This window comes from Penicillium cinerascens (genome assembly GCF_028974065.1).
Source record: "Penicillium cinerascens strain IBT 15544 chromosome Unknown scaffold_4_segment0_segment0, whole genome shotgun sequence".
Classification (NCBI taxonomy): Eukaryota; Fungi; Ascomycota; class Eurotiomycetes; order Eurotiales; family Aspergillaceae; genus Penicillium; species Penicillium cinerascens.
In genome coordinates, this window is record NW_026695297.1 from 966,486 (window position 1) to 992,514 (window position 26,029).

A 26,029-nucleotide genomic window follows, 5' to 3' on the forward strand; every position below is an offset into this window, starting at 1 on the left:
ATATAATTCAGCCGTAATTCATCAACCCGGCTTGGATAAAGAGATGTAAGACGTGAGGTCGGCGAACATCCTGAAATGGACGTCAACCAGCGCCGGAACGTCGCCGGCCCGGTGAGAACCCCACGGCCATCGACATCGCAAGAATCTGTGATAAATGGCAAATTAAACCGTGGCGATAGTTGGACGTCGTGGCCTGATTGGTGACCCAGACAGTGGTGAGGCCCATGCTCCACCGTTTTTGTCACTTTCTCTCTTTACTTTCTAGTTTGGGTTTAGTGCCGGTTCCCCATCTACAATTCCAGACACAAGTCGCTCCGAGGTCGCCCTCTTATCCAACCCTGTTCTACAAGGAAATAAAAATAGTGATTTGAGACAATATACTTAATCATCCATAAAATTTGCACCTAGGCAGTCGGAGACAACTGGTGAGGTCAACTGCATAACTAACATTTGGAAGGCATAATGCGATAACTGAGGATCTTGGAAGCACTCAACTGCTACAGCTGTAGAATTACTACATTTGACCAGAAATCACCTGAAACCCTTGCTAGGAGCACCACTTAGCTTCCCAGCCTGCGAAGAAAGGGCTATGCTCCAGAGTAGCAACATTCCAGTCCCTGTCCACCAATCCCGCTTCTTCCTGCTCTCTCTTCCACGCCTCAAAAGCCGCGATCAAAACATGCTCAACAAGAGGAGTCTTTTTGTATTCCATGAGGTCCTTCTTGCCATGCTTTAAAATTTCTGAAAGTACCGAAGGTACTTTAGGCTCGTCCCGCAACTCCGAGACGGGGGTAAAGAATGCCTTGAAGTTGAATACCACACCGCCGGATAATGGGAGACGTCGGAGAGTCTGCCAATCTACTCGAAGGAAACAGTCTTCTATACTCAGATTGGGATCCTGAGTGTGCTCTTTAGTGATTTCCGGATCGTTCTTGGTCAGGTGGAGAACTTGTCCAACTTCCAGGCTCCAGGCTCCGCGTTGGATCGGTTTGTCCGTTGGCATTTTTGAGAAATATCTGGCGTTACAGCATATTAGTAGCTGGCGTGCGAGGAATATTGATCGGATTCCAGCTCACCGGTGCATCGAGAAAGCCATTTTCTCTTTATAATCCGGCACAGGCTGATGAATCTCATCAAGCCCAAGTCCCAACTTATCACCCAACGTCCAACCAATCGAGTAACAGATGACTCCAGCTCGCAGAGAGTACCTCCCGGTTTGACTATCTCGAATCATGATTGTGAAGTCCTCTGGGACATGATCAAGCAGAATTTCAAGTGGGTGCTTGGATTCGATGTCTATTTGAATGCCAAGGATCCCATTGGAGAATATCTTGCCATCACACGTGAAATATTGTGGATACCGAGCACAGAGGAATTGAATTACCATTTCCAAGAGCTCTTTGCAGGCTAGTTCAGATCCAGGGAGATAGTCCAGTACTGCCTTGCCATGTTTCCAGTGGAGTTCTTTTCGGGCCGCTATTCTTTGGCGATAGGTACTTTCCAGCTCGATCCACCAGTCGGTATCCATTTTGGAGAGTGCTTTAATCTTCAAATAAGCATCAAGATGAAGTGGAAGACTATTCAGGAGGGAAAGGGTACGTACACATCGTTTGATGGTAGTTCCAACGAAATGGCCTGTAAGGTCGCGGCAAGGCTTTGTCGATATCGAAATCAGGAAACGGACTTGGTAGTGGGATACCACTCAAAGTTGCATAATCTGGAAATTTGCCGAGCCGCTGTACTTCCTGCGTGGAGAAGCCCGTAGGTGTGTATCGTGTTGCTCCGCAAGCTTTGAAGTCGGCATCCATTCGGATCTGGCTCTGCAGGACCGCTGATTCAGATGTATGCGGGGAATGAGGGTCAATGTGAGAAGGTAGGAACGGCCGTCGTGAAGGTGGGAGAATATGGGTCAAGCTGTCGTCTGGGCGCGGTTTTGGCGGAAGGCTCTTGGGTGCCGACGACAGCTTCTCTTGGAGCCATTCTCTGGGAATTGAGATCGTGTCGCAGCAAAATAACGGCACTCTTGATATCAGATGTGCATATGCAAAATCAAGAACTGCTGCACTAACCAAACAAGCCAGGAGCAAAAGCATATTGATGTAGCCGTGGTGTAGATGAAGCAGAACGCAGACGACCCGTGGGGGCGAAGGGTATTAGAATGCCCAGATATTCACGGCCAGTATCAAGATAGGCAACGACCCCTCCTGGATTTCCAAAGTAGCAAGATAACCCCATCCGCTGTATTCTTTGCCAGTAGCATTTGATAACTTTCTCTCGCAACCTGCCTGATCAAGTTTAGCGTATTTCGCCTCCCCCAGATATAGTCCCAGCGGAGACGAACCAAAATCCAAGGAAACTGGAAGAAGATTGTATTCGAGATAATATTATGGCTAATATGACACTAAAGCCCCTTCCCAAATAACTCTTCTCCAACTTCCTTCAACAGTGGCTCCTTCCGTACAGCCTCTATCTTGGACTTCGCAGCAACCGTCTCAGTTACCCCCATTGCACGACAAAGATCAATAAGCGCCCCTTCCAACGGAGCTTCATAAATAAAAAGACCGAGTGCAAATAAGAAGCCGCGCAGGGCTTCGGGGCTCTGCTCTTCTTGCGAGACAGCTTCTAGCAAAGAAGCGGCCAATTCTACTTGATCCTCTTCCGAAAGCGGATCTGGCTTTCCATCAAAGCGAGCGTTGTGATTGTATGCAGCGAGATTATATGCAAATGACGATGCGACGACGCGGAGGTTGTTCTGCGAGTCTAATAGGGAGTTGGTCGCGAGTCGAAGACAGGTCTCTCGCAAGGGCGAGGGGGTTGACACGAGTTGGTGTGGGTAAAGCGGGGTGCTGAAGAGGTTGCAAGCAAGTTGAAGAGCGACAATGCGAAGGCTATAAGGGCATGATGAAAGATCCCCCTGGGAGAGTGGCGAGAGAAGTGTGAGGAGGGTGGTATGGTTGGCCTCTTCGGCAAAGTAGCCGCTCACGCGCGGATCAAGGAACAATAAGCGAACGAGGTCCACGACTGCAAAATGACTGTCACTCGGGAGCGTGGGGTAGGTTGATTGAAGAGTAGTAGCGAACGAGTGGAGATCAGGCACTCTAGTATCCGCGGCAGGGGCATTGCCGTTACTTGCAGTGAAACGAAGCTTGACGAATTCGATGACTGGAGCGACACTCTGGGCACCCTTGAACTCGGCTGGAAGCTTTTGCAGGAGCTTATCAAGTGGCGGGACTTTCTTGTACATGACGAAGTTAGAGATAGGTCGCTGCAAGCTGGGCAGTCGAAGTTTCTGGTGGGGATGAGGTGGATAGGCCATCTCGAGGAGCAAGCGCACATTGCCCTTCAATAGGGCTGGCGTTGCACCGCTCCACTGGTTCACCTTCTTTCCTTTCACGAAAGTCATAAAGGTTGGCGTTGAGCGCACTCTGTACCTCATGTCCACATCGCGAGCAAACCCAACATCAACCTTGATGAGTCTTCCTCTGTCACCAACTTCCTCTGCAAGCTCATCGTATATCGGATAGACAGCTTTGCAGGGTGGACACGTCGACGACGTGAAAAAAATCACTGCACAAGAGTCTGATGTCGCGGCCAACTCGCTTTGGAGCTGGCTGAGATTGCTTACATTGCGCACCGTGGTTGGTACGGGATGAGGGGCAGCTGAGACTTGAGGCATCTGAGGAGGGGCAGGCCTTGAAGGTGGTGGCTGAATACTTGGACCAGGAACAGTTCCCGGGCCAGTACCCTGCGTGACACCCTTCAGAGCCATTTCGATCTGAGGTTTCATCATCTGACCGAATGGAGTGTCCAAAAATTGGCGCGGCAGGTTCCGGATGTGGTCAGGGATACTCTTGCCAACCAGGAACATGGCAAGGTCCTGGGTGAAGTTGTTGCAATTATGCAGAAAGAGATCATAAGACTGCGATGCGTTAGTTTTGACTATTTAAGGGGTTGTTTCTTCTCATCCGGACGGACCTCGGGGGTGTATATTTCAGCTAAAGAGCTTAGCCATTCTTCAATCACCTCAGCTGGCAGCTCTGTCGTTCCCAATTTCAGCCTCTCAATCGGCTGTCCATGATGAGTGGAGCCAGGGGCAGCGGTCTGGATGCCTTGACCGTAATAATACTCAACGCCGTTGACGACGATGGACGTGTGATAAATGGCATCCATCTGAGTCCCTGTTAAGGACATGGAGAACTGCCCAAGTTGTTAATAAGGGACGGCATCACTTGTTGGTATGACTGTACGTACCTGGCGAGCAAGACCCTGCATGAACCAATCAGTTACGTGAACTACAAGCACAGATAAGGAGGTAGCATACCTTTGACAGGTCATAGACGTAGAGTATGACGTCCATGATGGATTTATTTGCAACTGAGAAACCCTGAGCAGAGTAGAGTTGATAAATGATTAAGGGCTGGGCCAGGCACCGATCGGATCACGTCAGCGCCGAGGCTGCCGATCCACTGCCTTCGACCGTTTTCTACTTGGCTTCAAGCGTAATTTACGGCGAATATGGGTAAATGAGCAAACACGCACAAGGCAGAGACAGTGACGCGGTATGTACCCAAAGAGAAAGTATTATTTACGTTTAAGCGCGAGCTATTTATGTATCTATGTTTTCTATACTCAACCTACTTTCCACGGGTCCTCTCCCATCTTAAGCATGCTTGTTTAGCGCAAAACAAGAACACACTAGATTCAAATGCTGTCTAGTTACGGTGTGTCACACTTAGTACAAGAGCCATTCTCTGCAATACGTCCACAAGTACATAACAAAAAGTATTTCCCAAAAGTAATTGATACCCTCTAGTTCTGTAACCAATCACCATCCCGCATTACCTCCCCACTTCAGCATCATCGCTCTCCAGATCTCTCGATCGCTTGATCTCTCGTCAACGATACACCCTCCAACCTCCAGCGCAAGCTGCGACGCCTCACAGTCAGAGACATGGTAAGTCCTCCACAACAGTCAGCCATTGCGAAACCCATCCGCTAAGCATGGCTCGACCACAGCCTCCCAAGAGGCGCGGAGCTCCCGTCAGCACCTCCGCAGGCCCCAAGCGCGCGCGCCAGTCCAAGCTCGCTAAAGAAAACGACATCACCGGTGACCAAGAGAACGAAATCAAGGAAGTATTCCAGCTCTTCGCGAACGCGCACGAAGACTTCCCCGGCGAGAAAGAGGGCGTCATCCCGCGCGAAGATGTGCGCAAGGCTATGGTGTATGTCCACTCCGCTCATTTCCCCGTCTAACGTCCTCCTCTATGACATCCACTAATATCCATAACAGAGCCCTCGGCCTCCCTCCAAATGACTCAACCGAACTCGCTGAAATCCTCTCCGCGCTCGATCCAACCCTAACAGGCCAAGTCCCCTACAGCCCTTTCGTCTCCGTATGCGCCGCGAAACTGCGTTCGCGCGACGACGACGCCATGGTCGCGGAGGTCGATGACGCATATCAGCTCTTCACGCGCGGGGGCAATGGGCCGATCTCGCTCGGTCATTTGCGGCGCATTGCGCGCGAGTTGAAGGAGGATTCGGTGGGTGATGAGCTGCTTAAGGATATGATTCTTGAAGCGAACGGTGGCGCGGGATTGAGTGCTGGTGTCACGCTGGAGCAGTTTCATGATGTTATGTCGCGGGCGGGAGTTTTCTAGATGGTTTCCTGTTGTACAATACGTTTGAGGGCTGGTTCTTTTTCTTTCTGCAAGGACATTCTGGATTTGGCGTTTGGGACTGGGCGTTTGTGTTGCATAGCGCTGAGAATTTATTCGGTGTCCTGATATGATAATACTGTGTTTTGTAATTGAAAAACCTCGTGGGAACATCTACGCAGTTGATTTACAATGGAATCATGACCAATTTAGACCTTGTTGGATTGTAGATACATCCTTGCATCCCATTGCAAGTCGAAGAATTAAGACCGGTACCGAAAAAAAAGCCGTGGACAAGACACTCATAAAAAAGGAGAAAAAGAAAGAGTGGAGGAAAAGCAGAAGACAGGGCCCGCGCATCGACTATCAAAATCCTCCGAAAAAAAGCCGTATTTCCATCTCACACCCGGCAGCAACTGGGGAGACGCTAAGCAATGACGGTTGAGAAAATTGTTTACTGATGATACGTTAGCAAAGGGCCCTGAAAGATGCATCAAGTGATGAGGAACGTACAGAAATCTCAGCCATGCCGAGATCCTCGCCAGCGTTGGTAGCCTGGGGAGCAGTCCCGTTGACAGGGGCGTTGCCCGCAGCGGGAGCGTTCTCGTTGGTGAAGTAGTCGACCATCTCAGCATCAAGCTCCTCGACAGTCTTGGGCTTGCCGCGGCCGGGGTTGCGACCCTTGCGGGTGCGACCATTGGGGTTGCGACCGGTGGCGTTCTTGTCGTTGGTGTTGGTCTTACCCTTGCCCTTGGCAGCCTTCGCGGCAGTGGCGGGCTTGGGCTGAGACTTCTGAGCAACGCGCTCGGTAAGAGGCTTGGGAGTAGGAACGGCGGGGGCGTGGGAGGCATCGTAAACGACCTCAATCTTTGTCGGTTGTCAGATAAGCACGTTATGGTACGAAAACGAAAGCGACTGACCTTCATGGGACGGCCATCAACCAGGAGCCCATTAAGCTCTTTAGCGGCCTTATGAGCGGTGTCGGGCTTGGCGAAGATGATTGAGGCAATGCCACGGCTGGTGCCGTTCTGGTTGTAGGTGAGCATCACCTTCTTGACGGGTCCTGCAGACTTGATGAAGTATTCCTAAAGCGGAAGACGATCAGTATTCTCGCCTGAAAATTTGAGGTGAAACAGTGATGGTCGAGTAGCGAAGGGAAACGACGGCGACAGCGCAATGAAAACGTGAGTTAATCCGAAGGTGAAAGAGCATCAGTGAGCACAGAGCGGCGATCGGTAAATCGGTTCAGCCTCTATCCACAAATCCCAAATCCCTATGCAAGATGATCTGCTCCGATCGCAACTTGCGTCCCTCAGAAGTCCCTCAATCTATCCGACAAAGATCCATGCGAACTATTGATAGCGTCCTTCCAATCCACGAATCCATCAAATGAGTGCGACAAGTCCTCGAACGACGGGTCCATGCTCCCAAGAAGCCTTCGTCAATGCACCCGCACCACTTGCATTGAAGAGAGCCCGGAGTCCCGTCTTGTGTCCTCATGTGCGCTCTCGAGGTGACAAATCTTGTAGCATGATAAGACACTGTATAAGTAGCCCTCACAATCACTGTGACGGGATTCACCCCATGGAGCAGTGAGAACACTGACGAGATGCTTTGAAAATGCATCGTCGCAAGTGTTAAAGCAGAGTCTCGCCCCAAAAATATTTGCTGGTGATCTGATGCGCTCGCTGATGCCCTCTAAAGCTCAATGAAAGAGCAAAATCTCGAAAAGCGGTCAGGATGGGAATCTTTCATCTCCGATCCTTGGCACAGTACTCAGAATGACAATGCAAAGCGGAATTGTCTCCAACTGGGCATCATCGCAAGCAGCAGTCATACTTTCACAGTACTACAACAGAGCTCAATTTCCTGCTTCGCAGTATGCCAGCCAGCCAGAAGAATGCGCAGAAGCATATGGAAAGAGCGTGCTGTCTGTGCCAGACGTCGAGCGACAACCACGAAGAGCGGGGAATGAGTAATGTAACAGGTCGCAGCGCGCGTCGCAGTCGTTTACACCTCGAAGGGTTCGAAAACAAAGATGGCGATCAAAGCCAAGAAGGCCTCTCGATCAACATACCTTGATATTGGCCTCAGACACATCGGCAGGCTGATGAAGTTAGTCAATGGAACAGTAAGACTCGAGGCCGATAATGGAAGGAACTTACCAGTCCGCTCACGATGATCTTGCTGGAAACAGCCGGGGCAGCCTTGGGGGCGGGATGAGCAGCCTTGGGGGCAGCCTTGGTGGGCTTGGACTTCTTCACACCTCCGACGGAAGGCTTGGCGGCAGCACGGCGGTTGTTGCTGCGACGGCGAGCATTCTGACGGCGGCTGCCGACGAGGTCGTCGAGAGACTTGTCCAGGTTGGCAGACATTCTGAAGACTTGTGGAGGACGGGTTGGCAAAGCTGGCAGTTTGCGATGAGAAGAGAAGTCGCGATACGAACGCGTCGATGGCTGGGGAGTCACTGAAGAGCGACGGCGTTCAATAAGAGAAATTGAAGGGATGAGTGGGTTCTCGAGAGCGATCGAGAGAGGCTTCCAGGGAAGTAGAACGGAAAGCCAGAAAGTGGAAGATGGGGGGAGGAGGAATGACTGAGGGAAGAGGAGAGAAAGGGAGAGGCGCAGCGGGTCAGCCGCATTAGGCCCGGTTCGGCCGGGTACGTGTTTGCTTTGTTTGCACCACCAACGTGGCCTCGTTCTACTTCTATTGACTGTCCTTGTCTGCCTAATTGGTGCAATTGACTGAAGTTGGACGTCAATCGACCTAATTGTTAATTGAGAGCAATAATGCGCAAAGACAGCGGTAACCAGCACTTGAGTGGAAGCCATTTTGAACCGAAGAGCAGCAAACTGCGATACCTATTTTGGTTCTCGATCTGCCCTTTGTACATGTCGCCCGGGCGCAATAAAAAGCAAAGACCCCATTGATAAGTAAAATAGTCGGATACATTCTATCTAGGTCCAGCCTGTGGTCAAATAGTAAATATCATTGAATGAGGAGCCACCCAACTCCTTCCGAAATGAAACAACAAAAGGTCCAGACGAACAAAGACTCGGGAGTGCATAACAACATGGATATCGCTAGAGTAATCGCAAAAATAAAAGGTCATTAGCTCTTGAGAGCCTCCAGGCGACCTCGCATTTGTTCCAGAGTCGCCTCTTGGTCCTCGAACTCGGGCTCGCTTTCGGCGGCCGGTGTAGCTTCCACAGGCTCTGCGGCCGGCTTGACAGCCGCGGGCTGGGAGAGCTTTCCCGAGAGGATTTCTTGCAGGATTTTGTCCACCTCTTCCTCTGCCTCGTCGTCTTCTCCCTCCAGAAGCTCATCATTGGGCATGGCGTCGTCGACGATCTCCTCGATGATGCCCGCCCTCACCAATTCCGTTGAGAGCTGGTGCATAGTCGATGACAGCTCCGGCAGCCGTACCAAGGTATTCACGTCTTTCATGATCCCAGTGGACTTCTGAAGACTGCCTTGGATTTTGCGTACCGAGAACGCTTCATTGACCTGCATCCCCACGCTCTGCAACTGGGCACGGCTCGTCGTGAGCCGGGAAGTTTGTTTTCGGATTCGCACCAGCTCTCGTGCAAATGTTTTGGTTTCGCTCGTCGCCTGTTTGGCTTGGGATGGATTGCGCTGTGCTCGTTTGGATGCAGCGACGATGTGCCCTCGGGTCTTGCTGTCGAGGGACTTGAGATGGGCGAGGTCGCGATCGAGTTGCCTGGTATTCGCGCGGATGAGGGCATTGCATTTTCTCATCTGGCCGTGAGAGTCAGTGGATTGGACGTCACTAGTAATCTGGCCTCACTTACCTGGGCTGCCGGGTCGGGCCCGAAGAAGACTGCCTTGAGAGACTCCATCGCTACAGGTGTTATAAAGCACGTATAGAATGTGAGACCTAAGTGGTTACCGCAAGGCAGCGGGCTAATCTTTCTCAGCCGTGAGTCGTAGATTGAACGTTATGAGCTGCGTGGGGTAAAAAGAGGGGTGCCCAGGTGCATTCTCTGTGCGGGTAGTGATGGAACAGCAATTGATTTCAGATGAGCTGGCTCCAGGAACGAAGCAAAGCCGTTCGCAGGGGTCGTAGACACTTGACTAGCATCTTATCGGTGTCGCGATGCCTGCGGCGACTCGGAGGGGAACTCGCTGAGTCATCCAAGTGACGTCCCTGACTTGAGGCATCAAGGCTACAAAGAGACAAACAGGACAAACGCAGGCTTCCAGTACATTCTAGCATTCGCGCACTCGATTGCGGTACATGCGCTTCATTGTGAGCTTCTCCTCTTCTGCCTCAGACACCATTCTTCATCCCTCCCCGAAGACTCCATTCCTCCATCATCTCTCTCTTATTGCTTAAAGCTCTTCCTCTTCTTTATCTCCAAAATGCCCGACACCTGCACCCCCGAAGGTAAGTTGTGACAGATCGACTTCCCCGCTCCGTCTCAAAACACTTGGACCTGCACATTTTGTGGATAGCTGCTATGACGTTATCCCATTCTTTGCGGCTCCGGTGCAGAAAAGGCTCAATTTATTTCTACGTCGTTCAGGGATAGCAAGCTGACGTGAAAATTGTTCGGTTATTCCAGTTACCTGGGCCCAGCGCTCCTCCGACTCGGAGCCCGAGCGGAACTACCTCTACGTTAACCTCAAGACTCCCGACGTCTCCAAGTCCGATGCCGACCTCAACATCACCCCCACCGAGGTCTCCTTCACTGGAAAGTCTGGAAAGGGTGTGACATACAAGGTCTCGCTGCCCCTCTATGCCGAGATCGACCCCGAGAACAGCAAGGTGAACCACACCGACCGCGAGGTTGAGCTCGTTCTGCGCAAGAAGGAGTTGAAGCAGGAGTTCTGGCCCCGTCTGCTTAAGGAGGCCAAGAAGTACCACTTCCTGAAGACCGACTTCGACAAGGTATGAAAATCATGGGTGCTGACCGGGTTGGATTTGCTGACTGACTGGGTCCAGTGGGTCGATGAGGATGAGCAGGATGAGGCCGGTGAAGATGACTACGCCAACAACTTCGGTGGATTCGGCGGCCCTGGCGGCGAGGAGGGTGGCGGCCTGAGCAACATCGACTTCTCCAAGCTCGGCGGTATGGGCGGTGCCGGTGGCATGCCCGACTTGAGCGCTCTTGCTGGCGCCGGTGGTGGCATGCCCGACCTGAGTGCCTTTGCTGGTGCTGCTGGTGCTGCCGGCGGCGCCGGCGGTGCTGAGGGCGAGGACGACGTGAGTTATCCCGGGAATGATGTTGCACGCGAAAGCTAATATTTGCATACAGGAGGACCTGCCCGAGCTCGAGGAGGACAACCAGAAGTCCAAGATTCAGGAGGTTTCTTAAATAAACCCTTCTGATCTCCCTATTCTACGGATTCTATGATGACCAGAAACGAAAAATAAGAGTTTTAAGGTTTTTTACGTGCGCCGGAGATTTTGGATTGCTGGAGTATTTCCCACATGTGATGTAGAGCAACGCACCAAGCCCCAGGATGAACCCTTTTGCACTTGGTTTTGCATTATACATGGGTAGATGATTATCTGAGAAAAACATCCCCAAATGAATGCAGTGGTAATGAACCAAGCGAGAATGGCTACTTCGAGAGATCGGCTAGTAGGTCGTAAATATGTGTTGTAGTAGTAGAAATGCTCTGCGATCATTTTCTTCATTTTTTACGAGAGATATGAAGTGTTCCATGGGTGTCTACATGAGCATAGAAAGTGTCATAGCGAATGCAGGACTTGTCCACCGCGAATCCGCTGTGTGCGGGAGTCTCCAGCGATGACGCAAAGGGTCGAGTCCCAGCCGAGCACAGCAAAAACGCACATCTCGCCTTCTGTGGAGCAGAACACATCGACTAGACTTCTACTAGACTCACGATTCCCATCAATATCTTCAAGGTTTTCCCCGTTCATCCTACATCGAGACTCTCACCGCGTGCAAAGTCCGTGGAATATACTTGAAGGGCTCGCACCGTCATTGGTCGGTCAAAGATTGAGCCCGCCACACTTCACCCCTCGAATTTGTGGAGGCTTTCCGTCATTCTCAGCCCTTGTAAAACCTCTTTTCGACCCTATACACTCCCCAACCACCGGGACCTCTCTCGCTTTCTGCATCAGCGTTCCTTTCGGTTTCAACCAGCGTCTCGGCGGTCGAGCGCATCTCTCTCTTTTTTTTTTTTTTTTCACCATCCACCGGCGCGTGAGCCCAAACCGCCACCATGGCTCCCAAGAAGGCTGACCAGCCGAAGAAGAAGACCAAGACGGTCGATGACAAGGTGCGCACTTCAGACAGAGAATGATTCAATCGATTGGACCAGCAACTAACATTTCCTCTCTGACCAGACCTTTGGTATGAAAAATGTACGTCAAAAAATCCGCAGGCCCTCGCGCATCACGAGACCACCGCTCCCAGGACGCCGATAACTAACCCCGACCAACAGAAAAAAGGTGGAGCTGCCAAAAAGCAGATCCAGCAGATGAATGCGATGGCCCTATCCAACAAGGCCCCCGATGAGAAGAAGAAGGAAGCAGAGAGGAAGCAGCGCGAGGCCGAGAAGGCTGCCGCCGAGCTGGCCAAGCGTGAAGCCGCCGAGTTGTTCAAGCCTGTCCAGGTGCAGAAGGTGCCTTTCGGTGTCGATCCCAAGACCGTTCTGTGTATCTTCCACAAGAAGGGCGGCTGCGACAAGGGTAGGAAGTGCAAGTTCAGCCACGACATGAACATCGAGCGCAAAGCGGCCAAGAAGGATCTCTACACCGATTCGCGTGAGGACAAGGAGGAGCAGAAGAAGGCGGATACTATGGACCAATGGGACGAGGAGAAGCTGCGCAGTGTCGTAATGAGCAAGCACGGTAACCCTCGTACGACCACCGACAAAGTCTGCAAGTACTTTATCGAGGCGGTGGAGAACCAGAAGTATGGCTGGTTCTGGACTTGTCCGAACGGAGGTGATAAGTGCATGTACAAGCACAGCTTGCCATCAGGGTGCGTTGAAACTTCCTTCCGCTTTTCGCGTTCATTTGTGCTTGTGCTGACCTCTTGAGCAGATTCGTTCTCAAGACTAAGGAGCAGAAGGCTGCCGAGAAGGCTTTGATGGACAAGTCGCCACTAAACACCTTGACTCTGGAAGACTGGCTGGAGTCGGAGCGACACAAGCTGACCGGCAACTTGACGCCGGTCACCCCCGAGTCATTCGCTGAGTGGAAGAAGGGGCGTCTGGACAAGAAGGCTGCCGAGCAGGAGGCACAGACAGCCAAGGATGCGACTGGTCGGTCCATGTTCGAGAGCGGAGACTGGAAGGACGAAGAGAGCAGTGATGAGGAATCTGATGATGACGGCGATTCCTGGAACTTGGAGTCACTGCGTAGGGAGACCGAGAGAATCCGCGAGGAGAAGGAGAAGGACCGGCTGGCCAAGGTTCACGGAATTGAGATCCCACCTTCAAACGATGCAGCGATTGCACAGGAAGCTGCTGGCTGAGCCCCTGTGCTCTTTCACGAGAATAGTTTCGTGGGACTCTAGGGTCTTTCCCAGTAGGGCTCTTGGAACCAGACCTTTCCGGCTCGGTTCTTCGATTCCATGGGATCGGATCCACTTGATGAGCGATGCTTACAATCTGCTGCCTTTTTGGGCGTTGCATTGCATGACCTCGTCGCTAGAGACTTGGCTAGCTTGCTGTCTATCCATCCCCACCATGCAAGATTGACATGACGACTCTTGCAAGGAAGGGAGGAGGACAGGAAGCTGGGAACGAAGGACAGAGGGTTCAGGTCCTTTGTCTTCATGTGACGGAAGAATCAACGATATATTGTTATGGCTTTGGTAGCAAAAAGTCCGTTCATTTCCAGTATTTGCGCAGCTATAATGGCAATGATTCCCACTAGTTTTTATAAAACAGATTTTCGACCCGAGTAGCCTACAAGATCCCCTGATTTGGAACCCGAGCACCTTTGTATCCCGAATTCGCCATACACTGGGCAGCCTTTGGCTTTCCCGTCCTATAGTCAACCATGTATACCGGCACATCTAACGAGCCAAGTACTTACCGGACATGAATTTGAAGACCCACTGAACTGCCCTGCCGTTAGGTTTGAGAATGTCGGCTGAGCGCAACGGTGAATGAACGCTTATCTTCTGGCAGTTCAAATAATGACAGACTGTCTTGACAGCAGTTTCAGCTTGATGCAGACCGACTTTAGCGACTTCCAATGGTCTTGTTGTAATTCTACTTTCGATCAGCCTCTTTCTCGATCTTTTCGCGCTTGCGGCTTCCGGTGAGAATCGTCTTGGCGGTTGTCAAGTGTCGAACGTAAGGCTCAAAGCTGAAGGACGAGATGCTCTGATACCGTGATATTCGAGATCAATCTCACTCCCAATCTCACTTTTTTATCCGAGGCTCCATTCCGTCGACGTACCTTCTAGTGTGCATATATCAACCGGAGCAGGACACTAAAGCGAAGAAAATCCAAGACAATCCAACGACGTGATGAGTTTGTGCAGTTTCCTTCCATTTATTCTTCCGTCATTCACCCAGTAGCGCTATGCTGCCCCAGAGCAGGTCAATTGAAGCTGCATCCCCTGTAGATGGTTGACTGCTATCCTCATCCCTGCTCGCCTCGTGTACCGTGTCGAGGCTAGAAGTGTTAAAACAAGGTGCGCGAACTTGATCAATGCTCTGGTCTTTGAGGTGCCCCGCAGCTTCTGGAGTATAAAAGTCTATATTCACCACTTCTTCAAGTGCCATTCTGTCGTGATAGTCTTCAAGGGAACATGAAGGAGGAGCCAGTGCTAAAGCTGGACCAGAAGGGGACCCCAAGGGCGAAGAGAGCTCTGTCAACGAGGTTGCAGACAGAGTTTCTATAGACTGCAGGTTCCCGAGAGCCAAGTGACCGGTAGACATTGAAGTATCCACCACGGTAGTAAGCTGGAAGTATATTGCTGGCTGAATCTGGAGCAACAAGGAACCCTTTAGGGGGCCTAGTCTGCCGGAATGCCCAGGTTTTGCAGTGCTCAGCGTGTTAGGTGAAATAGAAGTCTCAAACATGCGGATAATATCGTTCACCCATGACGCGACATGGGAACAATCGTAACGTAAATCATACTGGCGATTGAGCTCATTGTAGTTCTCTAAATCGTGCGCCTGGTTCTTCCGGCCTATGCTGTTGCCACAGAAGCGAAGGTCGAAGCTCAGGACAAGCTGGGGTAAGACGGTGTACGCTACAACACTGATAGGGAGATGTCCTGCCGTACTATCAACAATGAAACGTTTCACTATCTCGTTGATTACTTGAACAGCGTTCATTAGATTCGGTAAATTCTCCTGTCGTTGACGTTGAGAAGTTCGGAAACAGATAAGGTGATACAGTGCCAAGCGAGCGGTTCTATTTGGGAAAAGTATTAGTTTTATGTTCCCGAGTACACTCAGCCGCAAGAGTTGCTGGCCCTTACTTAAAATAAACGCAAGTCAATTGCTTGTAGAATGGGATAGATGGATGATAGCTCGAGTCTTGTGAAGATCGTTGAAGCATATGGTTGGTTTTCCAGTATTCAAGATGCGACTTGATTTCATTAAGCCGAACCGATTCGAAATTTTCGTGCAAATATTTGGACTGGTCTAGAGGATAGACTGTCATTATCAAAGCTGTCAAGGCAGCAACAAGCTGACACTGGCTGGTTAGGAGCTTGCAAAGCATCACTTTGGTCTCAGGGTCATAAACCTCGGAGGCGTGAATCTCCTCAGAGAGGTCTTCAAGAAGTAACGGACAGTGAGATGCGGCGTCAAAGTGCGATGGAAGAATTTGAAGAGACCGCCTCATGCCCAAGGCAATAATTCTGTCACGAATGAGGAGACACCACCAGAGCCTTTTGAGATCAGACCGCTTGTATTTAGCATCGGTTGGAGAACGGTGATAGACATGTGCATTTGCCGCAACAGCCTGTTGAATTGCGAGAGTGAGCCATGTGGTATTTGTCAAGTGATCCGAGCCAGTGCTTTGAAAGGTAAGCAATGTCAAGGCTTGAGAAAGACGCAAATGATCATCCTCAACACCAAAGTCGTAGAGTAACTTAGCCTTATGTCAGCTTTTTCTGGAACTAGGGATGCTCACATCTCAATATCGGACAAAACTCACCTTGGCACGCCGATAAAAAGAATTGCGGACCTCACGAATCGATTCAGCCCCCCATTCCCTAGCGTCAGTCAGCGAGACATACTAGAAACAAGTTAATTTTTGAGACGCTGAACGGTCCAGAAGGTCCTTGGAGATTCCCTCTAGATCTTGTATGTGGGAGCTTACACTGCAAGCAACGAATAGCATCGCCTGAAAAGTAAGTAAAGAAAATGTAGAACTCCCGGGCTGCGTTTGACGAAACATCGGCCAAAACTCAGCCTCGTTCACAATTGGCAAGCATGGGTGGACGTAGAGGAAATAATGGGCAACGAGGGTCTCCAAAAATGGTCCCACAGGGATGTGAAAACATTTTTGGGACTCGAGAAAAGCCACGTCGGCTGGCTGCAAGCCTCGCAGGTTTGGAGCTTGTAGACAAGGATAGTAGGAGAAGAACAGAAGTGGGCCGCGGGTATTTTCTGATGCATCTTTCCAACACATTAGCACTTGGCCCTCAGAGTGTCTTATATGTGCCTTGGCAGTTGAACATCTACTCAAAGCGGACTTGAAATTGGGATTAAGGAAGGATTGGGGAACTCACATGAGCTAGTATTTCGGCTCGTATCCACGCAAAGTGCCTCGGGGCCAACAGAACTAGGTCCACGGGCTTTTTCCATGCCGTCCGCTTGGGGCATGGGATGGTTGCTCATTTGGTCGCCGATTACCGCAGGAATGCGTGTACAATGGCCCCGGCTGTCATGTATAACCGACATCCGATCGGTATCGGCCACATGAGTGGTATCAGCCGAATTCCGGGAGGCTTTTGGGGTTTTCGGACGAGTGACACAATCAAAGCCATCCAGTCGACAGTTGGTACAAGGTTGTCCGCACACCGCAACCTTACATCTCACTTTGCGGCGGCGACAATCTGAGCACGCAATGCGTGCCCGGGGTCGACTCGCCCGTGGACGTGAAGCAGTTCTCGGCGCAGAAATATCCATCAGTTGAGCAGCCGGCTTCGTGGGTGCGTAACTGGTATGTGCGCGAGATTAGATTGAAAAGTGGGCAACGGCGAGTGTTCATAGTCGTCGTCGCGAACATAAAATCAGCTACCCCGCATCCCGCATTCCGAGGCTCCGCACCCTTTACAAGAAATTTAGTACGGGAGATCGAACTTCAGTTGATTGTGGGATCTGTTGAAATCTCAGTAACTATTCTCCGTCCACCGACTTCCAGGGATTCCCATACTACCAAGAGAAACTGTAAGGTCCGCTGAACAGGTGTTCTAGGGTATAGATCAATAAAGAAGAAAATCAATTTATGGGATGAAGGGATTCACATTAGACCTCGGGGGGAGGTAATATAATGTGATTTCGTTAAATAAAGAAAATAGCTAGATACACACTCTTTTTACCTAGTGCACACCCCCTAACCTGAGTGGGAATATCTAGGTATAATATTATTACATGGGTAAAGAGTTCGTAGGGCTTTTTTCATATTTACCACTTAACCTACTGGGAGGTACGATCGGGAGGAAATCGGCGCTCAGATATCCACCTGTTAACCAGGACGGTACACGGCTACACGTCGGTAGCTTGTTGGAGACTTAAGATTTTCTTGACACGGTAAGGACGTTGCCTCCTAGAGCCCTCGAGACAGTGGTGGTTTGATGAAAGCCAGGGTGAAGCCAAGGCGTAATGTTTAAGGGGATTTCCTTTGGGATGAATCATAAAAAGTTGAAAATACAGGACCTGACCACATCCCGAAACCAAACATTCTTTTCTGTTCGGGGAAGCTTTCTCAGTTAACATTGAACACTACCAATCTCGTGGGATTCATCTAGGCACTGATTCCACAACAATACTGGTTTGATCGAAGATCCTTCCTTCAAGCTATCCAACGCCTGTTGGTAATCCGTAGCCTACGCATGGCAAATAAAGTCAGTTCTGTCTGCCTCTGTTAAGAAAAAGGATAATCGCCCGACCTTGAAATACTTAATCAGTTTATCAATCGGAAATCTGCCCTCCCGGTACCATTTAACCATTTGTGGAATGGCCTGTGGTTTCTATCAGTCAACTTCAAATTCCAAAAAGACCTTTTCAGAAGAGCACAAACAATTTTTGGGACGCAATCCCCTTCAATGCATCCCAAGATCGCGCGGCCCGACTTCGACATCAATTAGTCATATGTTCGAACTCGGTCAGACTTTACGACTCACATTGATATGTTCTACTGCTTTGACACCCAGGGTATAATCTGGGGGTGGTACTCCGATAAGCACTATCTTACCGCGTGCAGTTGTGGATTGGATCCCTTGCTCGATTAGGGTAGGCACCCCCGTGGTGTCGATCACAACGGAGACTCCTCCCGCCGACAAATTCCTAGTCGCTTCATTCAGTGTGGTGAAAGATGGATCACTTGTGTTCAGAATATGTGATGCCCCGAGTGTTTTGGCCAGCTCAAGACGATCTTTGATCCGATCTACAGCGATGATAGCTTTGCAATTCCTTATCTTTGCTGTCTAGACATCCAGGAAATGGTTAACATCGTGAAATAAAGTGATCATATTTAAATGTTGAAAAAGGAAGAGAGAAAAAGATACCATGAGAGCCCCCATTCCAACAGCACCCATGCCTATGATCATGACTGTTTCAGCTATACCCGCGGCGGCAATGTTCTGGATTGCACCCATTCCTGTCTGGAACCCGCATCCCAAAGGGGCAAAAAGTTCTAGTTCATGATCATGGTGTAGAAGTTCCTTGGCGTTAACAACGCTTGCTTCGCTCACAATGCTGTACTGGGCAAAGCTGGATTGGCCAAAAAACCTCGTCCATATTATTTCACCGTTTTTCCGTAGAGACATCGATCGTTTACGGCCGACGTAGTTTTCCTGCCCAAACTCGTCGCAGTAGGCAGGATGACAGTCCTTGCATTGCTCACAGGAGGAGCAGGAGTGAAAAGATAACAGAACTGGGTCTCCGACAGCGACGGCATGGACATTCTTGCCGACATCGCGAACAATCCCTGCACCTAATTCACTTTTAGCAAGCGCAACGTTGAAGATGAAGGTCAGAAAGAAGAAAAAGAAACGGATCAAGAGCTAATAGGACTATTCGAGACTTAAATTTAAGTCTAGAATTGGTCCTTAAAGTGAAAATAATACCTTCATGTCCGGGCACCTTTGGATAACTGAGGCCAAATACACCTACAGATACTGAAGTCAACAGGATATCAGTATGGCAAATTCCGGAGGCACGCATTTCCACAAGGACTTCTCCATCACCGGGGGCGTGAACGTCCACATCCTCTAACGACCAATTCACAGCCAAAGGATGCGTAGGCTCTCGAGCAATGACAGCTTTGGAGACTACCATGACACAGGTTGGATGGTTTTAAGTCCACCTTGTTCGATACAATTAGGGGGTCTTTAAAGAAATCCTGTGCTCTTCCTCCGCAAGACAAATCCAAATAAATCCAACATCGTGGGGTAAATCTGGAGTTCCACGACTAACCGCGGAGACTCGGTAAATGCGGGGTAGTCGGATATGCAGACGCGTCTTGCCTTCGACGCCACTTTCGACAGATATTTTGCGAAGAGTCTAACACATAAGCAGACATTGTCTGACCAAGCTATAATGCATCTCAGTCCCACTTATCCCAAAGGGAGTTTTTTTCCGGGTTCCTGGATCAAGAAGAAAGTCCCGAAATGACAAGGGGGAGAGCCGAACCGGTTCTGTATCATCATTTGACACTCTAAGCACCGAGCGCAGTGGAGCGAGTCGAAGGCGAACAAGTCTCTCAGGAAGCTCAAAGAGCTTTGCGAGCGAGACCATTAATAGTGGATTCTCTAGCATCAAAATACCACCGATCACCTACTAGAACTCCAAGACTAGTTTTGCTTTTTGCTTCTCGCGTTATCTACTAGGAAGATGATCAAGAACCGGAAGATAAGTCTCATCTAGCTTTGATTAGTCGTTTTAATATATAAGGATCTCGGTGAGACTATCAGTTGGGTCCTAATCTAGGTTCTCAAATACACAGCAGATCGTGGCCGCGAATACAAAGAGCGGACGGATAATGCCACTAGTTTTGGAGATTTTTCTCTCCAGGCCAGTCTATCGATAGGGACCATTCAATTCTAATCTCTGTAAATCAATATTCAAAAAACAATAATATATCATGCTCGATCACTTCTATAAGGGTGTTATAGAGAATTAAGTCTTTGTCGTCATTGCTTAGAGTTCTCGAAAAACCTAGACGAATCGGTAGATCGAGCCTACTAGTTCAGAGCACTCGTAAACGAATTATAGATGTATTCTTTAGATATAGGAGAAGTTGGAGTATAAGTTAAATGTCACTATCTCCTTCGCATTCGTCTAATGCATCAATCACTATCACTATAGCCATGATAGCGATAGGGGTTCGCTTAAGGCTCTAGAGTGGCTAAAGGAGGAGTTTTTCGAATTCCTGCCACATCATCTTTATTATAATACCTAGGTTATCGCGGGCTATTTGCTAGAGGGCTAGATCTATTATAGGAATACTAGTCGCTAATTGCCTTACGATTGTCGGGAATAGCTTTCTTGCATTACCGCGATCCGCTTCGCCTCTTTCAAAGAAAAGCTTGCTCTAAGTAACTTAAAGTGGTTGAATTTTCCTGTTCCCGCTATTCCGTCCAACCAGAAGATGCATCTAGCATTTAGGGACGAGGCCCATTCAGTGATTTGATCGATGGTATCGGGTCGTGTGCGTGGAAGACATTGATCTTTATGCTGATTTTCGTATAAGTTGAACGCAGCCCCGGGTACAGAAGATAGCTTGTCATCAAGGTCTATTTAAAGGTTAGCATGATCGACGCTGAATCACTACATTTCTAAGGTACCTGATTGATGATGAAACTCGTTCGTGACCAAACTGTAGTTAACGCCTATCTCTGCTTCATAATTGGCCCCACTGAATGAGATCGTTGAGTCCATAAATCACGAGGCAAAGGGTCTTTGGTCCTCAGGAGGAACATACGGAGTTACTCCCCAGTCCTAGTCACGACCATTATATTTTCAGCCCAGAACATAATGTCCTTGACAAACGCCGGATAATACCCCACTTGACACCACGCTTTGTAGAGAAATCAGGAATTTTGTCGTCGTCAATCTGTACCAGGTCTAGTCCATCATCTAGAACTACGTCGCACGCCTTTTTGACCTCGGATTTCAATGCCTCATCACTTAAACGTGACTGTTGCCAGATACTGTATTCCTTCGCGGCAATAACGAGAAGGACCCAAATATGAAGGTCAGGGAGGTCGATCGAAGAAGTAGTGGGTTTTCCAGAAATGTGGGAGTGGATGAGCCGGTTGAAGCGCAGTCTTTTACTGAACTTCTTCTCTCTACCGTGAGACTCCAGCGACATCTTGGCATACGTATTGTGATTTCAACTCAAGAACCAACGATATCCACTGCTCTTCTTGGTGTCTGCTCTGTTACCGTTGTTCATCGATTTTCGTCACCGGAGTGGCTTCGTGCTTTGAAAAAACACGAAGCGGGCGTCTCTATAGGTGAAGAGCCACGAGAGATTGCAGCGCACACAGAGAAGGAACAGTTATATGCGAGAAGTCATTGTTTGAAAGAATAGTCCATCTTCAAGTGGGTGAGGCTTTGCTTTTCTCCCCAGGTGATTTGATCGAAACCCCCTACGGGGAGTGACATAAATGGTACAGTCCAAAAATTGGGACCTGGTTATCTGGAAGTTAAAATCAGGAGCAGGCTGACTGAAGATGGTGGAAGAAGTGTTCTTTCTCTCTGAAGGCTAATATTCTGGTATTTAGATTATTTGACTAGGTGTGCTACTTACTAGTGCTTCTTAATTCTGGATTGAAAACTTGAATTTTTTGATCGGAACTAATTAATAAACGTTTTATAGCTTAATATTCAGGGTTTCCATCTAAACCTCGCGAGGGGGGGGGGGGGGGTGGGGGTGCACTAGCCTCATAGTACAGTTTCTTAAAGGATCAAATGGCTGGTATCTATATCGATAGGATCAGAAGAGCCGGGACGGGCAGATTGAATGATGTGAATCTCTTGTATATCCTTTAAGGTAGCCTCGAATTTCGGATGTCTCTAAACCTAAGTGGCGAATACTATTTAGGTCCTAGCCTCTCACTAGCTACATTATCTTGTCCTAGATCGCCGCCTCATGCTAGGCTAATTCTACGCAACGTGAAAAAAAGTATGAAAGAAGTTGGCTAGCTTAGCCTAGTTTATTTACGCCCCGCGTAAAAGAAATAGAGGTTTTCGTGCTAAACACTTAGAGGAACAGATACAAGTATGAAATCGTTATCTCCGAAAGAACTTTATATTAGCATCAATAACGTCGCAATCTTTCCTAAACCTCTTATTTACAGCAATCGCAGATTTCTGCTATATTGCATAGCCCAATACCATGAAGTTTAAAGGGAGCCCACGACCTTGAAAGCCTAAGGCTTCTTTCAAGAAAAAAATGATATAGTGGCTAATTAATATTATGCACAGCTATAATGGCATGACACGGCAAACGCTCTCCATGTTTTGTTCTCAATTTTCTGGTGTGCATAGGGCAGATAGGGGTTAATGAATTTGAAGCCTTTGTTACCAGTTGCTAGTGTCTACTGAGTCCCCATTCACGTGAATTTGACTAACCCAACAACTGGATCGTTGAATTTACCTGGAGGCAGATGAACTCTGCCATGATTGAGCCACAGTTATCTCCAACATTGATCCCATGGTTGTAGCCAGATAGTGATATCGACGCCATAATGACAGCACGTTCGTCTATGTTCATGTGAAGGGGCATTGCCTGCCTCTCACCTGAAGGAGGCACACGTCCTTTGCTTCACGATCAGATGACTCCGTGGTCGGTCCCTGTGTGGGGTGGGACTAGCACCTTCCCAGGAACCAGATCAACCTGAGCCCGAACATCCAGACCAAGCGCAGCACACGATGACCAGCCAGATCCCATCCTCTGACGGGCGCGCCGCTTGACTGCCCACCGCCCTGTATCCACTTCTATTCCCGCCCAGCGCTTTTAGTCATCCTACGGTCCTCTGGCTGATTAATCTCCCAGACGGTTAGGGTCAGGTGAGTGGCTACCAGTCAAGATCATTCACCGCCGGGCACAACACACAACTGCCAACCCCCCCCCCACTTCGACTAACCAGGCCCGGCACACTGGTTACTGATTTGGGCCAAATTGATTCATTCAACACCCTATCGTGTTGTCCCTCAGACACGATACGGCTACGTCACCCATTTTGGCTTATTTGATCTCGTAGCTACCCTCGCTTCAGCTAGAAGCATCTACTTTTGCATTTGCCTCCGCTACGACTCTACCGAGGGGAATTGTAGCAATCTCCTGACGAGCTTCCAAAATGGCGGATCCTCTGAGCATTACTGCCTCGGTGCTGGCTGTTATTGCAGCTGCTATCCAGTCGACGCAGTCGCTCTACGAAACTGTCAAATGCTTCAGAGATCGCGACAGAACTCTACACAGGCTTCAAAATGAGCTTGAAGACCTCGCCAAGATTTTGGGCTCATTGACAGAAGTGACCAGTGCCGAGACGTCAATGTTCGAGCTTCTTCAAAGTCCTATTGGCCGATGCGGCCAGGTTTGTGGCGAGTTCAAACAGTCATTGGAAGCTTTCAGTCAAAATTCAAAGATGGGTGTTCGAGATTGGACAAAGATGGAATTTATGAGAGGCGACATCGATGACTTCATAAATGTTGTCGCAGGGTATAAGTCGACGATCTCTATTGGTCTATGCGCTATTACTATGTTAGTTACAATTCCTTGTCTAGTTCGGACTCCACTAACATCTTTCATAAGGGATACCACCAAGGTCTCCCGCCAAGCTCTTCAAGACTATAATGAGCTGATCCAAGACACAGCATATAATCTCGAAGTCAATTTACAACGAGTTAATGAGAAAATGTCGCGGTTTATTCTCGACAACATAAATACCTTGGACATCAGCATTGATATTAATGACGAGAAAGAGGTGGCCAAAAAGTGTCTTCGTATTTGTGAAGACGTAAGGTCTTGTATTGAATCCCGGGCAAATCGAGAATCCTTTATATTACAAGAGCGGCCTCAAAACGCCACTGAAGATGACATGCAAACTTGCTTCGAAGCGCAGGCGCTTACGCGTCAAGTGCTAGAGGAAAGTCGCGATAGCTTCACACAGGTCATCGGTCGCCTTCAGAAACGCCTAGAGTCTCTACTTCCAAATATGAACCCTGGAGACGACAATGAGAGGTTACGATTACAGCATGATATCAATACTTCGAAGCAATGCCTGGAGGTGTGCAGGGTGGCCCGTGAAGCTTGCTATCAGAATATAAGCGGAACTAGGGAAACAACTGCCGACAAACACACAGACCAAGCAGTGGTGACTACTTTAGGAGATTTATTCAATATCAAAAAAACGCTATCTCAGAACGACTCAGCGCAGGTGGTTGGCTCAATGACGGAAGAAGCTCTTCGAAATTTGGCCGGCAAGGGTTATAGCAGTCGTTTCAGATCTTTCTCCCATGAGTCCAGCCCTGCTGAAGCTTGCAGCACCAGCTTGCCTTCAGTCGTCCAGTCTCGACCGAGCACATCCACAAGCAGAGGCTTCCGAAAGGTTCAGGCTGCATCGTCTTCAGATGAGGCCCTGTTAATAGAATGCCAAGAAAAGGTAAGGCATTCTTATGGGTCATAGTAGATGGTAACTAACAGGCAAGGTGCCATGTGAGAATTGTGACAGGATAACATGGTCGGAACCCGGGAGAGGCAATCGGATTGACCCTCCATCCAATACTGTGGCAGTTGTCGTGGATCTTATCAACGCGAGAGGGGCGATCAGGATTTATGATCAACAGGGCTCCTACGTAGACGGTGTTGGGACGGCGGAGGCAGGGAATCGCATCATAGTGCCATGGGATATAAATTGGTGGTTTTATGTGTCGGGGTATCTCACGGTTGGTCTTGTATTTGGACGCTAGCTGATGATAATATCTTTCACATCAAACGTGAACTGTGCATAAAAAGTTGTGCCCTCAGTTCATTAGGGATAGTGACTGTTATCCATGACTCTAAACTCACGTCGTCTGGGTCATACAAACACACGATACCCGTAAACTGGTCTGAATTCACTATGGCTCGTACATCATCCATGGTGAGCATGTAGACGTCTCCTATGCGCGTGCGTTGATTGTGTTCAACAGACGTATGGTTTTGTGTGCTAGAATGGTCTAGTTTGAGTTAGATAATTTCAGGTAGATTTTGTGTTATGAGACACACAGTTGGCAGAATTGTTTTGTAACGAGTCTCGCAATACCTGGCAATCAAAATTCGTTCGATTGTCTCTGATTCTCCTGGAGAGTTCGAGTCTAAAACGATCCTTCATTTTGCCGATCATCGAGCGCCCAAGGCCTAGAGCACATAGACCAACTATTTCATCCCCACAGTCCCGGGCTATGCTTCTCAAGAATTCCCAATAATTCCTCTCCCTTGTAGTTTTCGGCGGATCAGCTTCTCTGGCAAGTACAAGAGCATCCGCGACGCGCTCTGCATCATTTGGTCTGATTCTGGCACGGTATTGTATCATCTCGGATGCTGCAAGCAGACGGTGCATTGCTTGGTCAACAGGGCATTGGAGCGGCTGAGCTTGCCGCTGTGCTACTTGTTGTGAGGACATTTCAAACGGGAACCTTCGTCGAACCAGGAAGTTTGAATTTGTTATGTTCAGGGCGTATGGAAGATAGCGAAATCAAAGTTATTGACCATAGTTGAATTACGGAGGGTGAAAGAGAAGGAGCGAAGAGATTTGAAGAAATAGATACAGAGAGATAAATCATGCATGTGAACCAGATGACATGTCTCAACAGGCTGGGATAATATCGCACAAAGGGTGAAATATAGAACAATATGGTTTCGACTATTATGTGCGTTGCTTGCAAAAGTATGGTAAAAACATGGTGAAATGCAGGGGGTTTCTAGGTCAAATAGGTGGGTGCTATGCAATGCTCAACCCCGCACAACAGACGTGGGGACGACCACGGACCTTCAGCAGGTAACGAGTATCTTCCAGCATGCTGTACTTGTGATTGGACATTAGATCATGCAGGAGCTTCATGCGTGCGCAAGAAAAAGGAAAGGTGTATTATCCGTGTCCATAGTCGCACCACACCGCCCTTCTTATCTTTGGCCTTCTTAATGCAGACCCATTTATGCTGATGGCAAGCGGCGTATACGTGAGCTT

General features: G+C 49.1%; 11 protein-coding genes across 11 annotated transcripts; 4 read left to right on the plus strand and 7 right to left on the minus strand.

Moving 5' to 3' along the window:
• Positions 1-547: 547 nt before the first annotated feature.
• Positions 548-2,093, minus strand: N7498_008323 (heme-dependent oxidative N-demethylase family protein; the record flags this gene model as incomplete). Its single annotated transcript, XM_058455385.1, has 3 exons — positions 548-1,016; positions 1,077-1,539; positions 1,604-2,093. 3 exons carry the CDS (start codon positions 2,091-2,093, stop codon positions 548-550), a joined length of 1,422 nt encoding a protein of 473 aa, XP_058305373.1.
• A 308-nt stretch (positions 2,094-2,401) lies between these two features.
• N7498_008324 (uncharacterized protein) lies at positions 2,402-4,357 on the minus strand (the record flags this gene model as incomplete). The annotated part of the gene is made up of 4 exons (XM_058455386.1): positions 2,402-3,919; positions 3,976-4,197; positions 4,252-4,266; positions 4,322-4,357. The coding sequence occupies 4 exons, from the start codon at positions 4,355-4,357 to the stop codon at positions 2,402-2,404; spliced, it is 1,791 nt and encodes a 596-aa protein (XP_058305374.1).
• Positions 4,358-4,951: 594 nt separating this feature from the next.
• Positions 4,952-5,657, plus strand: N7498_008325 (EF-hand superfamily Ca2+-modulated protein; the record flags this gene model as incomplete). Its single annotated transcript, XM_058455387.1, has 3 exons — positions 4,952-4,954; positions 5,017-5,222; positions 5,291-5,657. 3 exons carry the CDS (start codon positions 4,952-4,954, stop codon positions 5,655-5,657), a joined length of 576 nt encoding a protein of 191 aa, XP_058305375.1.
• Positions 5,658-6,108: 451 nt separating this feature from the next.
• N7498_008326 (putative RNA annealing protein Yra1) lies at positions 6,109-8,029 on the minus strand (the record flags this gene model as incomplete). Its single annotated transcript, XM_058455388.1, has 5 exons — positions 6,109-6,111; positions 6,168-6,521; positions 6,575-6,739; positions 7,732-7,761; positions 7,820-8,029. The coding sequence occupies 5 exons, from the start codon at positions 8,027-8,029 to the stop codon at positions 6,109-6,111; spliced, it is 762 nt and encodes a 253-aa protein (XP_058305376.1).
• Positions 8,030-8,765: 736 nt separating this feature from the next.
• On the minus strand, positions 8,766-9,514 carry N7498_008327 (ESCRT-III subunit protein VPS24; the record flags this gene model as incomplete). Its single annotated transcript, XM_058455389.1, has 2 exons — positions 8,766-9,413; positions 9,467-9,514. The coding sequence occupies 2 exons, from the start codon at positions 9,512-9,514 to the stop codon at positions 8,766-8,768; spliced, it is 696 nt and encodes a 231-aa protein (XP_058305377.1).
• A 523-nt stretch (positions 9,515-10,037) lies between these two features.
• Positions 10,038-10,993, plus strand: wos2 (Hsp90 cochaperone SBA1; the record flags this gene model as incomplete). The annotated part of the gene is made up of 4 exons (XM_058455390.1): positions 10,038-10,062; positions 10,241-10,566; positions 10,621-10,881; positions 10,934-10,993. The coding sequence occupies 4 exons, from the start codon at positions 10,038-10,040 to the stop codon at positions 10,991-10,993; spliced, it is 672 nt and encodes a 223-aa protein (XP_058305378.1).
• An 877-nt stretch (positions 10,994-11,870) lies between these two features.
• N7498_008329 (translation machinery-associated protein TMA46) lies at positions 11,871-13,129 on the plus strand (the record flags this gene model as incomplete). Its single annotated transcript, XM_058455391.1, has 4 exons — positions 11,871-11,927; positions 11,995-12,012; positions 12,093-12,634; positions 12,697-13,129. 4 exons carry the CDS (start codon positions 11,871-11,873, stop codon positions 13,127-13,129), a joined length of 1,050 nt encoding a protein of 349 aa, XP_058305379.1.
• Positions 13,130-14,171: 1,042 nt separating this feature from the next.
• Positions 14,172-16,257, minus strand: N7498_008330 (fungal specific transcription factor domain-containing protein; the record flags this gene model as incomplete). The annotated part of the gene is made up of 4 exons (XM_058455392.1): positions 14,172-15,030; positions 15,098-15,714; positions 15,781-15,861; positions 15,946-16,257. 4 exons carry the CDS (start codon positions 16,255-16,257, stop codon positions 14,172-14,174), a joined length of 1,869 nt encoding a protein of 622 aa, XP_058305380.1.
• Positions 16,258-17,893: 1,636 nt separating this feature from the next.
• Positions 17,894-19,130, minus strand: N7498_008331 (Alcohol dehydrogenase superfamily zinc-type; the record flags this gene model as incomplete). Its single annotated transcript, XM_058455393.1, has 4 exons — positions 17,894-17,922; positions 18,046-18,277; positions 18,359-18,856; positions 18,966-19,130. 4 exons carry the CDS (start codon positions 19,128-19,130, stop codon positions 17,894-17,896), a joined length of 924 nt encoding a protein of 307 aa, XP_058305381.1.
• A 975-nt stretch (positions 19,131-20,105) lies between these two features.
• Positions 20,106-20,587, minus strand: N7498_008332 (uncharacterized protein). The gene is made up of 2 exons (XM_058455394.1): positions 20,349-20,587; positions 20,106-20,190 (listed from the first exon to the last, which is right to left on the minus strand). The coding sequence occupies exon 1, from the start codon at positions 20,579-20,581 to the stop codon at positions 20,456-20,458; it is 126 nt and encodes a 41-aa protein (XP_058305382.1). The 5' UTR covers positions 20,582-20,587; the 3' UTR covers positions 20,106-20,190; positions 20,349-20,455.
• A 2,571-nt stretch (positions 20,588-23,158) lies between these two features.
• N7498_008333 (uncharacterized protein) lies at positions 23,159-24,179 on the plus strand (the record flags this gene model as incomplete). Its single annotated transcript, XM_058455395.1, has 3 exons — positions 23,159-23,562; positions 23,614-24,088; positions 24,165-24,179. The coding sequence occupies 3 exons, from the start codon at positions 23,159-23,161 to the stop codon at positions 24,177-24,179; spliced, it is 894 nt and encodes a 297-aa protein (XP_058305383.1).
• Positions 24,180-26,029: the final 1,850 nt, after the last annotated feature.